This window comes from Nylanderia fulva, unplaced genomic scaffold (genome assembly GCF_048542155.1).
Source record: "Nylanderia fulva isolate GAGA-0341 unplaced genomic scaffold, ASM4854215v1 Scaffold11, whole genome shotgun sequence".
Lineage (NCBI taxonomy): Eukaryota > Metazoa > Arthropoda > Insecta > Hymenoptera > Formicidae > Nylanderia > Nylanderia fulva.
The window spans coordinates 2,192,303-2,209,607 of record NW_028189302.1 but is presented as its reverse complement, the minus strand read 5'-3'; the positions used below and the strand labels follow the sequence as shown (position 1 = coordinate 2,209,607).

General features: G+C 29.9%; 1 protein-coding gene across 5 annotated transcripts in view; it reads right to left on the bottom strand.

Moving 5' to 3' along the window:
- Nucleotides 1-17,305, bottom strand: part of LOC114931552 (glutamate receptor ionotropic, kainate 2) — a 191,613-nt gene that overhangs the window by 19,809 nt on the left and 154,499 nt on the right. For all 5 annotated transcript variants that reach the window (XM_029303673.2, XM_085486235.1, XM_085486236.1 and 2 more), the window contains one exon: nt 6,143-6,346. In XM_029303673.2, the coding sequence (XP_029159506.2) occupies nt 6,143-6,346 (204 nt within the window). The remainder of the gene's footprint in view (nt 1-6,142; nt 6,347-17,305) is intronic.

Genomic DNA, 17,305 nt, shown 5'->3' with positions numbered 1-17,305 from the left:
AATGTTCTATAATTTATAATGTTTGTTCGATCATTTTAATATTAATATGGAACTGTTATTGACAGCTTGAATACACGCAATTAGTTAATGAAAAGTTGATTTTACAGACAAAATAAATAAAAACTAATATTGAAACACGATATTCTTAATTAAAAATTTAATTTGCATACAAAATTGAACCATTTCACATTATATATACTTGCGCGTTACTTTTTTAATTATGTGGACATAAAAAGCATATAAAATTGAGCAATTATAGAAATATGTGCAATCTCGAAATTCATTTATTACGAAACACAAACATTATATCTCTTTGTGACAAAATTCTTTTCGCTGAAGATATTCTTCTTAATATATACATATTCCGAAATTATTCCGAGTTGAAAAATCAAATAAAAGCAGGAGAGTTTGTTATAATGTATTTACAGCGCTGTATATATTAAAGGTATGTGGATTTTACTTTCTATTTTTACTATGAATTTTTAAACATTCTTACATAGCGATAATAAAACACTAAGTCTTATTCTACAAATATTGATATACTGTGGGTCTATTTATATTAGTCTTCTTTTACTTTTTTATATTTAAATTATATAGCATATTTTTCAAATGAAACATTGCATGTGCTAAACGAAATATGCTTTATAGCGTATTATATATTTGGGATTCTTACAATTAGAATCACAGTGCATTTAAAAAATACTGTAATATTGTATTTTCTTTTTGATCTTACAATATAAATTTTTGGTAGATGTGCATAATATTAACAAACAAATAAATTATTTAGTGTCATGTAATACAGTAAAACATTTGAACAAGCAAAATATATATAGACTGAAAAAAAATTTAATTAACACATATTTAATTCAATACTGTCAAATAAATCATTTATTTAAAACAAATAAATGTGTTTGTTTTGAAAAGAATTTCCTTATAGCAAATAAATATTTTTCATATCAAATAAATATTATTAGTTTCAAATAAATGATTTATTTGACAGTATTGAAATAAATACTTATAAGAATTAACTAAATCTTTTTTTTCAGTACATGTACATACCTACACATTAAAATATATGAAATACGAGGTCACAAATAGAGAGATCTCTGTATCAAATTTTTAATCACATAATTATCTAAAAATCTAAAGTGGGCTTTAAATGCAAGTCTGCAGAAAGAAACAGAACAGAGTCCAGCCTATAAGAGAGGAACTTAGAAGTATATTATATTAATTAAAATGCTTAATTAGACGTGGTCCCGACCAATCTTCGCTTTGACGTTCCAGACTGCGGACTTCTCGGCGAGATCCGCTTAACTATGCTTAAGCGTTAAAATACGACGCCGTTTTCTAGGCATATTACGCGCCGCTTTTTATCATCATTTTTCCGTCCTCGGTTTCGCTCTCTGAACGAGGGGGTAGGAAAGGGAGAAAGGTGAGAAAGAGGGGACGAGCGACGACTGCGGCGAGCATTATTAATGATCATCTGACAAAATTAATACCACCGTCCGGATAACGTAGTGCCGGTCGCTTTGTAACGACCGGCAGAGAGTTCCGCGAAGGGTCTCGACATGCGGACGTCCGCAGGATTTTTTCAAGGGGGTAGCACAATTAAAAATTTTGTTCTTATTTTTGTTCTTACTTAATTTTTTTATATTAAATATGTACAAATAATTTTTTTAATAAGAGTTCTGCAAAGGGTCTCGACATGGGCGTCTGCAGAATTTTTTCAAAGGGGGTAGCATGATTCAAAATTTTTTTTATATTAAATATGCGAAAATAATTCTTTTAATGATTCCAAAGGGAGCAAATGCCCTCTCTAGCATAATTAAAAATTTTGTTCTTACTTAATTTTTTTATATTAAATATGCAAAAATAAATGTTTTAATGAGAGTTCTGCAAAGGGTCTCGACATGGGCGTCTGCAGGATTTTTTCAAGGGGGTAGCATAATTCAAAATTTTGTTTCTTATTTTTGTTCTTACTTAATTTTTAAAATTTAATTTTTTTATATTAAATATGCAAAAATAAATGTTTTAATGAGAGTTCTGCAAAGGGTCTCGACATGGGCGTCTGCAGGATTTTTTCAAGGGGGTAGCATAATTCAAAATTTTTTTTCCTATTTTTGTTCTTACTTAATTTTTTAAATTTAATTTTTTTATATTAAATATGCAAAAATAAATTTTTTAATGAGAGTTCTGCAAAAAGTCTCGACATGGGCGTCTGCAGGATTTTTTCAAGGGGGTAGCATAATTCAAAATTTTTTTTCCTATTTTTGTTCTTACTTAATTTTTTAAATTTAATTTTTTTATATTAAATATGCAAAAATAAATTTTTTAATGAGAGTTCTGCAAAAAGTCTCGACATGAGCGTCCGCAGGATTTTTTCAAGAGAGTAGCATAATTAAAAATTGTGTTCTTATTTTTGTTCTTACTTAATTTCTTTAAATTTAATTTTTTTTATATTAAATATGCGAAAATAATTCTTTTAATGATTCCAAAGAGAGCAAATGCCCTCTCTTGCCATCCTCTGCTTCTGCAAGAGAAATTTCCATGAGAAATTTCGCCGACTCGCGCGTATCGCGATTTCTTATCGTTTCACGTCATATGTGTATATATTTACATGCTCATCATCATCATTATTATCGCATCATCGATTTCGCGAACAGCCAGGAGCGCTTAATGCGCTCTGATTTGCATCGAGAAATATTAAATGATTAATAATCATGATATACCTTTCTCTTGTCCCTCATTTCTCTCTTTATCTCGTAGCGATTATTCCGCCTATGTTATCGATATCGGTAGACTCTTTTAATCGTGCTCTCCCATTATCCGGTGATAACATTAAATAAACGTTTCAGCACACTATTGTGCGCATGTCTCCTCTTTTTAAAGTTATCTATTTAGGCAAAACCGACGGTATTATGTCGAGAGAGAGAGAGAGAGAGAGAGAGAGCCGTCCTCGTCGCGCTTACATCGGAATTAATTATTTCTATACAAGGCCGTAGTTTCTATTACACGCAGGGTTATACATTATTCATCGTGATAAAAATGCGCCCTTGCAGTTTCGCAGCAGCCGGATACTGAACCCAATCCCAGAAGTTCGGGATTTATGGCGAAAGTAGTTTTGGAATGTAGAATATCGCTAGATACACGACTAGTTACATTCTACTTAGTTCTTTTCCCAAAAAACCGACAGCGCGCTCTTAAATATATACCCGGGGAAAAGAAAGTACGTGCGAAAACAGAGAGGAGATAAAAGCGGGTGGTCTTTGGTCTCTCTCTCTTTCTCTCTCTCTCTCTCTCTCACTTGCGAGGAAAAAAATCTCGTCTACGAAGCGCAGAAATACATTCGCGTGTGCATTTCGCACGGAGTGCATCGGCAGAGAGAAAGAGATCTCTCTCGATTAGAATTCGAATTTAATGGTTAATTTGGGATAAAACCAGCTGGTGCAAATACACATAAGGTTTTTACTGGTTCGATTTCGTTAGATACCGTGGATTGAAGTCGTGTAATACGGACATGCATTTTACAATAGGATGCTACATGTATGCATTAACCCTTCTATCAATGAACAGGCATCCGGGTATCCAAAGCAATTTTAACAGTGGCTGCGCGGATGACATTAGTTACCCACGTGTACAAATCTGCAGTTTTAATTCACATACGTTTTTAATTTAATTTTAATTTAAGTTTAATAGCTAATACGTCTATTTATATGTATAAGATATGTATTTATATATAATAAATATACTCGTAACATTTGTTTTTTAATTATTTTAATGTTTTTCAAATAATATGTCTTTGAATATTTTAATTGTGTCTTTTAAAAGTGGGTGATGGATGTCAACTATGCGATCTCTAATTTTTTTTTACATCTTATTTAACAGAGTGATTCTAGGGTTAAATGTCAAAAAATATATATAAATACATATATTATAATATTATAATTTAAATATATTAAATTTAATATAATTACAGGAATATAATATAATGTATTATATTAAATAAAATGCATTTAATGTAATTATATTAAAATTAATATATTTTTGACAAGTTAAAATATTACAATGTATTATTTATACATATATTTTTTAACATTTAATCTTAGAATCATTCTGTCAAATAAGATGTAAAATAAAATTAGAGATCGCATGGTTGACATCTATCACCCAAATAATATAAAAAATACATACATTCAAAAGAAATACATAAATAAAAAAAATCTTATTTGTGTTCCAAAATGTTTGAAAAATATAACGAGAAAAACATTCGATATTCAGCTGCTATAAAAAAAAAATATCGCAGTGCAACGTATCGAAAACACGCACTTGGTACCCGGATGCTCGTACATTGGTGAAAGGGGTGAAAAATTATGCATCGACGGAGACGCGGATTGACGTTGAAATCGATACGCGAGCGCGTTATCTCTAATTCCGAACTATCTGCACAGCGGTATCCTATCTTCGTCTCTGATGATATACTTTGCGGCAGATACGGGCCGACACGTTGACGTGGTTATCGAGGCTGGCGGTCGTCGTCGTCGCATCTGCTAGGAATGTCAGCGAGATATTGAAACTCGCCGGAACGGGCGTATTCGTACTTAATCAATCGCCTACTTGAAATGTAGACGTAGCAATATCCGCGGGCTAGTTTCACGCCTTCCTGGTAGAGAAACGCGTGCTCATATACACACGGCGTCTCGCCGTCGATCTCTCGATGTCCGTGATTTGAATTGCAAAAGCGAGACGCCACGTTATCCAGGGTGTCCCGTCGTATCTCTCTAAGCCGTATACACGTTCATGTATACGCCAAGTGCACGGATTCGCTAGTTGCCAATCGGAATGCGGCGGCAAAATGGCCACCGATGACTCCCGATATCGCGATTACATTCCACTCTGTCGTTTGACACCGCAGCTATGGTCGTGTCAATTTACGGGATTAACGTCTTTCTAACACGGATATGTCTGGGAAATGACATTCCGCATCTTGTGTCTGCCATCAATGTGACGATTCTTCGAATAAATAATTTGTAGGAAATATATATATTGATGAAATGAATGATTAAATGTAGCAAAATTCGATTAACCACCCTTTGCTGAGTCTATTGAAACTAATTATCCGCGATGGGATTTGACAGTTAACAATCTCTAGCACACTAGATTGTGTTATACACTGCTTCCGTTAAATTCAGGCTAAATTACACCGTCCTATCGGGTAATGTCATCTTCCCATCTCGAAAGTTCATCGCGAGATTCATCCTTCGTACACACTCATTAATATAATAGAAAATTAAGAAGACCGTAAAAGTCCGCAGGAACAAAAAAAATTATATTGAAGCATTGAATTATCGATCTTTTTTTTAAGCATAGGGTATATCTATACTGAAAAAATATTTTCGTAAAATTATGTGATTATGCTAGGTTTTTCCGACCCAGCATAATCATGCAATATCGCTACTTATATGGAAGATTTCAGATTATATGTAATTTTTTATGAAATATATTTTTATATATTTTCTAGATTAAAAATATTTCATGTTCAGTGGATAGTAAATTTAAAATTACATTTTATCTATATTTTACATATATTTTTACATTAATACGTACATGGAGAGAATTTTCTCTTAGAATTCACCCTAAATAAAATTATGGTAATCGTGAGACAATATGGTACTGGAAGAATTTTATAAGAGTTTCTCGGATTAATATTTACCACAATAAAAATATTACTATGCGCATAGTAAAATTAATCGAACATATTCTATATCTTATTGTGGTAGATATTAATTTTTTCATCGTGGTAAATATTAATCAGAAAAATTTTTATCAAATTTCTTCCAATACCATATTGTCCCACGATTACGTGATGATTTTCAGGGTAATTAAATTCAGGGTAATATTTTCACTTTGAAACAAATGGAAAAAATTACATTAATAAGCAAGTAACTTTTCCAGTTTTGGCATGTAATTTCCATGTAAAAAAGTACATGTATTTTTTTCAGTGTACGATATTTGTGATTAATTGTCATAAAACTCGAGAAAAACCAATCGAGCTACAGGTTTGTACAAAATATCTCATATCTACTCTCGCTAATCCGAATCCACATGGATCTACATCTAGGTTCAGCCGCGCACATTTACTCACCTTGTCCATCAGCTGGCGCACTATTCCGTTCCATTCGCCGGTCTCGTAATCGTAAACGCCATACTTGCCGTCCGGCACGAGCTCGATCTTGTAAGCGAAGCCCACCATCTCCGCTATCTTCTCCAGCAGGTCGATGCAGAAGCCCTCGTAGCGCGCATTTCCGCTAAAATTTCCTCCGCTTCTCAGCATCACATACGGCTGCTCCTACGGGAATCATAAAAAGGAGCTACCGCTCTTTCATTCGCATCCCTTACAGAGGCCTTGTTTCGCGATTCTCTTCCACCGTCTCCATTCTCGTCTAAGGTTTTCCCGCCCCATTTTGTTGCACCCGCGGTCCTTTTCACGAAGCTCTTCCGTTGCTCTGGCTTCACCGATATGGTCGGCGACAAGGTCGACGCGCGTAACGATAAGGCGTTCGCGGCTCTATCGTAAGAATTTTTACAGGCCGCGGAGATGTAAATTTTTTCCTTCCCTTTCTTTCGGATAAAAGAGTCACCCGTGAGGGTGACTGCTTCTGTCTGAGCTCGGGGAGATTAGGGCAATTTTGATTCCCCTCGCTCGTTTCGCTGAGACATGAGATACAGGCTTGATTAAAGATAAATCAAAGAGGCTCTGATGTCAAAATAAAAATTAGGGATGAAAATAAGACTGTAAAATTATTTTTAAATTTCTCTATATTTATTTTGTTCTCTATACTTACTTATTCTTCTATATTTATATTCAAGATAAGTATAGATAAATCAAAAATAATCTTATTGTGATCTTATAATAACTCGATAATTGCATATAAATCTATTCATTTACTTTATTATAATTTCGTGATGTAACGTAAATTTTAAATAAAAAAATGTTTATTAAATTTTCTCTTGGAGAATTATAGATTAATAATGTACATTTCTTGGAGAGAATTCGGCGAGTAAAATCTCTGTAATTTAAATCTCTGTAATTAAAAAAAAAAAGAAAAGGTTTTCAGATTAACTTTTGATACATTTAATAAATTTTAATAAATTTGACGTATTTAATACATTACTTTTAATCGTCTTTCCTTAAGTACTTGAACGGCTGAAAATAAGTATAGATGAATTAAAAGACCATTTTATAGTCTCCTTTTCATAAGTAACTGCACTTTGTGATCATAATAACTCGATAATTTCATATAAATCTATTCATTTATTTTATTATAATTTAATGATGTGATATAAATTTTAAATAAATAAAATTTCTCTTAAAAATTAGAGATTAATAAAGTACATTTCTTGGCGAGAATTCGGCGAATAAAATCTCTGTAATTAAAAAAAAATTTTAGATTGACTTTTGACATATTTAATAAATTATGTACTTTTGGTCGTCTCTTCTTGAACGACTATATATATATTTATATTATTACGTTGTCACACAAATAAAGCAATTAAATAAAAATATATTTACACGCAAGAGCCATGAAAAAAAAAAAAAATGCCTGCAAGTTACAACGCGATGGAGAGCGGGCAATGACATTTCGGCTAGACAAATGTTCGCGTTATCCGTCAAAACTAAAACAACCCGTATGAATTTCGCGTGAAAATGTCATGTCATTATATTCGATCGAGGAGTTTTCGGGCGTTAACGGGTCGTGCATCTTCGTAGCTGAATATGGACAGCTTTAATTGGTATTTACGATGGCATTCCGAGTATGTTCGCGGACCTGATGGCGGAGTACACTCGCGTTCGATGTTGATTACCGACTAAATAGACTACTCTTCGATAGACTATTACGCCAAACACTCCCTGGAGAAGGAGGGATGCGTTTCGCATGCCACACCGCGTGTTTCTCACGCACCATTAGACCTAGAAGACGCAGGTGCGCAAATGACGATAATTATTTAATTTAGTATTGATTTTATAAGTCGACAATGATCTCCGATGATGACAAGATTGATAGGGGAAGTGAGAAAAATTTCCAATAAAATTCTCAAATAAATGATTTACAGCCTTTCGATAATTTTTTGACAAATCTTTCGATTAATGTATCCTTTTTCTATAGACACCTTGACATATTATTTATTAAAAAATTAATTTAAAAATTTTATAAATTTCGTGCGAGAAAGGTATATTAAATTTAGAGATTTTTTACTATTTTTTTTCATCGACAAAATAAATATAATCACGGTAAATATAATTTTCCTTGTCTCTAATTTTCCTCGTTCTCATTCGGTATCGTTTTAAAGACGGGAGAAAATTCTTTAATGAAATTCAAATATTTAGTTCATCATTTATCAGACATTTCAATCTTTTTTCCATACGAGATACGCGAAATTAAATATTTGACAAAGCAGCGATACGATATAATCAATGTTGGAAGGGGTTAATGTAGAATATAGAAAAGCGAGACCGAGAAAAATTGTTTGAATAATTCTGATAATTGCACGCAGAAACAAACTCGCACACGAGAGAAAATCCATCGCGTTCTCCTGCGAGTAAATATTATCTCTGTACGAGAAGCGAGCGGAAATACGAGTACGACGAGAAAAAGATGTTTCCGGTATTATTACGCCGGTCGTCTCGTATATTCGAAGAGTTGAAAATCTGGCGCATGCGCGGGTGCGATCTGGATTTAAATTTAAATTCAAATAGGCTTCTTGAAATGCAATAAAGTAACTTCATGAAGCTCTCTTTCTTTTTCTCTCTCTCTCTCTCTCTCTCTCGAAAATCGGGCCAGTCGCTGCATTACGACGAAAACGTGAGAGATTTAATTAGAGGAAATGTCGACCAGATTTAATATTTACGAGCTGCATATGAAAATTCCAACCCGGGGTTAACTGCGATAGCAAAGAATGCATTTGACACGCATTAATTAAGTTGTGTCAACAAATAACATACCTAGAAAGAAGTAAAAGTAGAGAGTACGTTGATTTTCATCGAGATCTTTTTACAAATTCATTATCTAACGGAATTGTACGCTTTATCAATACTTTTAACTTCTCGTCATTTTATAATATTATTAATTTTGCCGACTGAATTTACAAAAAAAGAGAAGGGCTAGAAATTGTGCACATATTTTATTCATATATATTGTTTGAGGTTTTACGTTTGCTTGCAAAAGCTCGGTACGTATATATACATACATATGCATGGGAAAAAAGCTTGAAAATTCAAACATAAGATTTAATCCAAATAAGCTGCGCGAATGCGCGTATGAAAATAGAGATGAAAAATTAGCTGTACGCGTAGCTAAAAGTAAAATCCTCGTTGAGATGAGAGATATATTATTTCTCGCGAGAGAGAATCTGACGAAAATATATTTATCGTAAATTTCCCATTGTGAAGAAAAAATCTTTTCTAAAAATGAATTCGTTTCTTAAAAGGTGTAAGTTAAGAGAAGAGAGAGAGAATGGTATTAAACACTCGGTGACTTTTATAAATAATTACTTAATATCGCGTATCTTTTCTTAAATGTGAGCCCTGAGAGAGCATTAAAATCTTCAACGTTGGGGAAAGACGGAAAATGAGATATAAAATTAATTTAAAGCCAACTTAATGGAGGTTGTAAGGCCACTTTTAACTCTCTTTTGAATAATACATGAATCTCGAATAGAGCGACGAAGTACGCGAAGTGTGAAGCTGTAAGAGTGTGAAAGATTTAACAGGAGAAGGGTCAGGCAAATTTCAGCATCGCGGTCATTTTATACGTCGATATAGAGCCGACCCGTGTGCATGTGCTAATTATTAACGAAGATTAACGAGCAATTTTAGCTAAGCTTTCGCGTGACTAACAAGTAACAGCAGTAATAAAATAATTATTGAAAATGAACAACTCTGATAACATACGAATAATTATTGATTTTCAAAACAAATAACTGAAACGAGAAATCTATAATAACTATTCAGCATTGTGTATTTGTTCTCGATATATATTTAAAAAAAGCTACTGATATATAAAAAAAATAGACGAAAAAGATTATAACGATATACAAACATTTAATTAAATATTGTGAGTACTTTTAGAAAAAATCTCAAATTTATTCAAATTCGTTCAATTTCATTATAACGGAATTATAATGGAATTTTAAAAGTATTATTAGTTTTTATTTTAGTTGCTACACAATTAAAATGTGGTTCAAATATTTCTCTCATTGATATTTTTAATTTAAAATTCTCTCTACTACTGTTTTTAATTTTAAAACACTTTTTTCCCCCTGATATGCAACAATTATTGGCTGCACGTTGTTCTTCCTATTCGTACAGAGAAAGAAAAAGGGAGAGTTCTCTCTTTCTTTTCTCTTTTACAGAGAAAGAAAGAAAAATTGCAATATTTAATTAAATGAATTGTGTTTACGTACATTATAATCAATATGAATATTCGAAATCGATTTGATAATCAATTCTAATGCTAATACAACTAATTAAAAATATATCAATGTGCCTTGTAGAAAGGAATTTTTATTCGCGCTTTCGTATTATTTATATATGTGATCGAATAAAAATAGATAAAAATATCATCTCTTATTGTTCAAGAAGAATTATAACATAATATTGAATAAAATAATAAAAATAAAAATTGAAAAGAGTAGTTATTATATCAAATTTCTTTTTCTTTGAGATAAAAATTTCTTTTAGAATCGCGCGCGCATGTAAAGTCTGTATTTATATGTATAGAATTTGATAAAAAAAATTAAAGTTTTAATTATGTGAAAAACTTGATTGACACATTGCTGATTTTCACGATGCGGCAGCAATAAGTCGTCATCAATAATTATCTTCCTATGATCACTGATCGATTTACGATCTTCTTTCATATCAAATGGTATTTGTGACTTGCCAATATCACACGCGTATTATGCCGTACATACCGCATTGTGATTTACCATCACACGTCACAGCTCCTCCGTTCTATGATACGGTGAGATAACGGTGTAATTGATCATAATGAATTACTAGGAGAATAGATTCGACTGGTCAGCATTACAGAAACATATGATTAGATACACAAACAAAGACCATAATTCAAGCAATGAATGGACTATAGCAAAATGGAACACTTTATCGTGTAATTATATCTTTTTATGTTCTGAAGAAGTTTATAAAAAATTATGTTTAATATTACTATTAATAAAATTTTATGCATTGTATATATATATATATATATATATATATATATATATATATATAATTCAGCGTACTAATGTGATAATGTAGGGTGGCTGACCAATATAAAGTTTCACTACTGCAAAAATTTCCTTGTTAGATAAAATCTCATTAATATGCCTTGATAGCTTAATATATGCATACATATGTATATATATGTATATATATTAGACTCAAGACACATTAATGAAATTTTATCTAAAAAAAGAAATTTTTGCAGTAGTAAAACTTTATATTGGTCAGACACGATACACTATCAATAAACCACAAGCATTGTACGTTGAATTATCATGAATAATCAAAACATATATGAAAAAATAGTCTAATTTGATATATAAAACATTAATAAGTCCAGGTAATGAAGTAAAAATTTATTGACCATATTTGATTATAGCAAAGATACTTAATCGAGTAATTATATTTTTCATGTTCTGAAATAATTTACAAGCAAAAAATCTTGTTTATTATTACTATTATTAATATAATTAAGTACATATTGAGCTATCAAGATATTAATGAGATTTTATCTAACAAGAAAATTTTCGCAGTAGTAAAATCTTATATTGGTCAGCCACGATACGCTATCAATGAACCACAAGCATTGATCATCATAAATAATCAAAACAAAATTGAACAAGTAATATAATCTGATATGTAATTTGTTGATAAGCTCAGGTAACAAAATAAAAATTTAATGACCATAATTGAAACAATGTATGACTATAGCAAAATAGAACATTTAATCACGTAATTATATTTTTATAATTTTTTATGTTCTGAAGAAGTTTACAAAAAAATTATGTTTATTATTATTAATAAAATTTTATATATTGTGTATATATAATTAAACGTACTAATGTGATAGCGTAGAGTGGCTGACTAATATAAAGTTTCACTACTGCGAACATTTCCTTGTTAGATAACATCTCATTAATATGCCTAAATAGCTTAATATATGTATATATATATTAAACTATCAAGGTACATTAATAAGATTTTATTTAACAAAAAAATTTTCGCAGTAGTAAAACCTTATATTGATCAGCCACGATACGCTATCAATGAATCACAAGCATTGATAATCATAAATAATCAAAACAAAATTTAACAAGTAATATAATCTGACATCTGATATGTAATTTGTTGATAAGTCTAGGTAACGAAATAAAAATTTAATGACCATAATTGAAAACCATGTATGACTATAGCAAAATAGAACATTTAATCACGTAATTATATTTTATATTTTTTTATGACCATAATTGAAACCATGTATGACTATAGCAAAATAGAACATTTAATCACGTAATTATATTTTTATATTTTTTTATGTTCTGAAGAAGTTTACAAAAAAATTATGTTTATTATTATTAATAAAATTTTATATATTGTATATATATAATTCAACGTACTAATGTGATAGCGTACGGTGGCTGACTAATATAAAGTTTCACTACTGCGAACATTTCCTTGTTAGACAACATCTCATTAATATGCCTTAATAACTTAATATATGTATATATATTAAACTATCAAGGTACATTAATAAGATTTTATCTAACAAAGAAATTTTCGCAGTAGTGAAACCTTATATTGGTCAGCCACGATACGCTATCAATAAACCACAAGCATTGTACGTTGAATTATCATGAATAATCAAAACATAAGTGAAAAAATAGTCTAATTTGATATATAAAACATTAATAAGTCCAGGTAATAAAGTAAAAATTTATTGACCATATTTGATTATAGCAAAAATACTTAATCGGGCAATTATATTTTTCATGTTCTGAAAAAATTTACAAGAAAAAAATCTTGTTTATTATTACTATTATTAATATAATTATGTACATATTGAGCTATCAAGATATTAATGAGATTTTATCTAACAAAGAAATTTTTGCAGTAGTGAAACCTTATATTGGTCAGCCACGATACGTTATCGATGAACTACAAGCATTAAATTGAATAATCATAAATAATCAAATGCAAATTTACCACATAATATAATCTGACATCTGATATGCGATTTGTTGATAAATCCAGATAACGAAATAAAAATTTAATGACCATAATTGAAACAATGTATGACCATACCAAAATAGAACATTTAATCACGTAATTATATTTTTATATTTTTTTATGTTCTGAAGAAGTTTACAAAAAAATTATGTTTATTATAATTAATAAAATTTTATATATTGTATATATATAATTCAACGTACTGATGTAATAGCGTACGGTGGCTGACTAATATAAAGTTGCACTACTGCAAACATTTCCTTGTTAGATAACATCTCATTAATATGCCTTAATAGCTTAATATATGCATATATATGTATATATATGTATATATATTAAACTATCAACGTACATTAATAAGATTTTACCTAACAAGAAAATTTTCGCAGTAGTGAAACTTTATATTGGTCAGCCACGATACGCTATCAATGAACCACAAGCATTGATAATCATAAATAATCAAAACAAAATTGAACAAGTAATATAATCTGACATCTGATATGTAATTTGTTGATAAGTCTAGGTAACGAAATAAAAATTTAATGACCATAATTGAAACCATGTATGACTATAGCAAAATAGAACATTTAATCACGTAATTATATTTTTATATTTTTTTATGTTCTGAAGAAGTTTACAAACAAATTATGTTTATTATTATTAATAAAATTTTATATATTGTATATATATAATTAAACGTACTAATGTGATAGCGTACGCTGGCTGACTAATATAAAGTTTCACTACTGCGAACATTTCCTTGTTAGACAACATCTCAATAATATGTCTTAATAGCTTAATATGTGTATATATATTAAACTATCAAGGTACATTAATGAGATTTTATCTAACAAAGAAATTTTTGCAGTAGTGAAACTTTATATTGGTCAGCCACGATACGGTATCAATAAACCACAAGCATTGTAGGTTGAATTATCTTGAATAATCAAAACATAAGTGAAAAAATAGTCTATTTGATATATAAATTATTAATAAGTCCAGGTAATGAAGTAAAAATTTATTGACTATATTTTATTATAGCAAAGATATTTAATCGGGTAATTATATTTTTCATGTTCTGAAAAAATTTACAAGAAAAAAGTCTTGTTTATTATTACTATTATTAATATAATTATGTACATACTGAGCTATCAAGATATTAATGAGATTTTATCTGACAAAAAAATTTTAGCAGTAGTGAAATCTTATATTGGTCAGCCACAATATGTTATCGATGAACTACAAGCATTAAATTGAATAATCATAAATAATCAAATGCAAATTGAGCAAATAATATAATCTGACATCTGATATACGATTTGTTGATAAATCCAGGTAACGAAATAAAAATTTAATGACCATAATTGAGACAATATATGACCATACCAAAATAGAACATTTAATCACGTAATTATGTTTTTATATTTTTTTATGTTCTGAAGAAGTTTACAAAAAAATTATGTTTATTATTATTAATAAAATTTTATATATTGTATATATATAATTAAACGTATTAATATGATAGCGTAGGGTGGCTGACTAATATAAAGTTGCACTACTGCAAACATTTCCTTGTTAGATAACATCTCATTAATATGTCTTAATAGCTTAATATACGTATATATATGTATATATATTAAACTATCAACTTACATTAATGAGATTTTACATAACAAGAAAATTTTTGCAGTAGTGAAACTTTATATTGGTCAGCCACGATACGCTATCAATGAACCACAAGCATTGATCATCATAAATAATCAAAACAAAATTGAACAAGTAATATAATCTGACATCTGATATGTAATTTGTTGATAAGTTCAGATAACGAAATAAAAATTTAATGATCATAATTGAAACGATGTATGACTATAGCAAAATAGAACATTTAATCACGTAATTATATTTTTATATATTTTTATGTTTTAAAGAAGTTTACAAAAAAATTATGTTTATTATTATTAATAAAATTTTATATATTGTATATATATAATTAAACGTACTAATGTGATAGCGTAGTAAAACTTTATATTGGTCAGCCACGATACGCTATCAATAAACCACAAGCATTATACGTTAAATTAATGAATAATCAAAACATAAGTGAACAAATAGTCGAATTTGATATATGAAACATTGATAAATCCAGGTAATGAAGTAAACATTTCTTGATCATATTTGGCTTTAGCAAAGATACCTAATCGAGTAATTATTATTATTTTTACGCTCTAAGGAATAAAAAAATCTTGTTTATTATTACTATTATTAATATAATTATATATATATTGGATTATTAAGATGTCAATAGTATTTTAATCGACAAGGACTTTCGCAGTAGTGAAACCTTATATTGATCAGTCTAATTGTGTAATTATTATTTTTTTACTTTCTAAAGAAAATAAAAGCAAAAAATATTGTTTATGATTACTATTATTAATATAATTATATATATATATATTGGGCTATCAAAATATGAACGGTATTTTAACCGATAAGGAAATTTTCGCAGTAGTGAAACCTTATATTGGTCAGCCCTATGAACCACAACCATTGATAATCATAAATAATCAAAACAAAATTGAACAAGTAATATAATCTGACATCTGATATGTAATTTGTTGATAAATTCAGGTAACGAAATAAAAATTTAATGACCATAATTGAAACGATCTATAACTATAGCAAAATAAAACATTTAATCTTGTCATTATATTTTTATATTTTTTTAGTTCTGAAAAAGTTTATAAGAAAAAATCTTATTTATTATACTACTATAGAAAAAATTATATGTTTATAATTTTATTTATCAAGACATTAACGTGATTTTATCGCATAAGAAAATTTTCGCAGTAGTGAAGCTTTATATTAGTCAGCCGCGATACACTATAGATGAATTGCAAGCATTACACGTTGAATTATCATGAATAATGAAAATACAAGTAAACAAGTGACATAATCATCAGATACAATTTGTTGATGAATTCAGATAAAGTAAAAATTTCTTGCCCATAATTAAAACAATGTATGAAATATAGCAAAATATAACATTTAATCATGTAATTATATTTTTATATTTTTTTAATTTTGAAGAAGTTTACAAGAAAAATATTTATTATTATTATTAATAAAATTATATATGTATCAAGAAATTAACGAGATTTTATCAGAAATTTTTGCAGTAGTAAAACTTTATATTAGTCAGACACGATACGCTATTGATGAACTGAGGTATTGCACGTTGAATTATCATAAACAATGAAAGTATAATTAAAAATAAATGGTATAATCACCAGATATACAATATGTTGATGAATTCAGATAAAATAAAAATTTCTTGATCGCCCAATATAATCTATTTGATTAGTCGAAATAATCAGTGATTTTCTAGCGATATGAGTAGGGAAAGGAAGACAGTGTGATTTAAAACAGAAAAAGAGAGACGTTAAAAAATGAAACAGGCAAAATTACATGTCGCGTGAGCTCTTTGACATTCCACTCGTCACGGTTTCCGGATTTTGCGCGCCGCACTTCCTGTCCGATATCAGTTTCAAGCGATAGAAACCCATCTCCCTCGCCACTGTCGCCGGGGGGTCCACGCAAAAACCATAAAACCGCGAGTTCTCCGCTTTTTCTCGTGATGCATCATCACGTACGGCATCTCTTGCATCCGTGCGCTACGGGATTCATGCAAGAATAACGGAAAACGCTTTGAGACCGTAACGCGAATTTACGACGAGACACGTTGGCGCCGACCATATCGAGGAACTTTCAACGGCTATCGCGCGTTCCTCATTCGACTCGTTTCCTCCAAAATGGGTGGGTTGGTACGACGGTATTGGAATAGTTGAAACACTCCCGGCATATGCGACAATATCTCGGTTCTGTCGCTCATCTTTTCTATATACAGTAGCGATCATTGTGAACCAATAATAATTAGCAGTTTCATTATTTCCGAAGAAAAGGAAATTTTTATTTAGAAATAATATTGTTTTATGTCTTCTGTCATATGTCCACTAT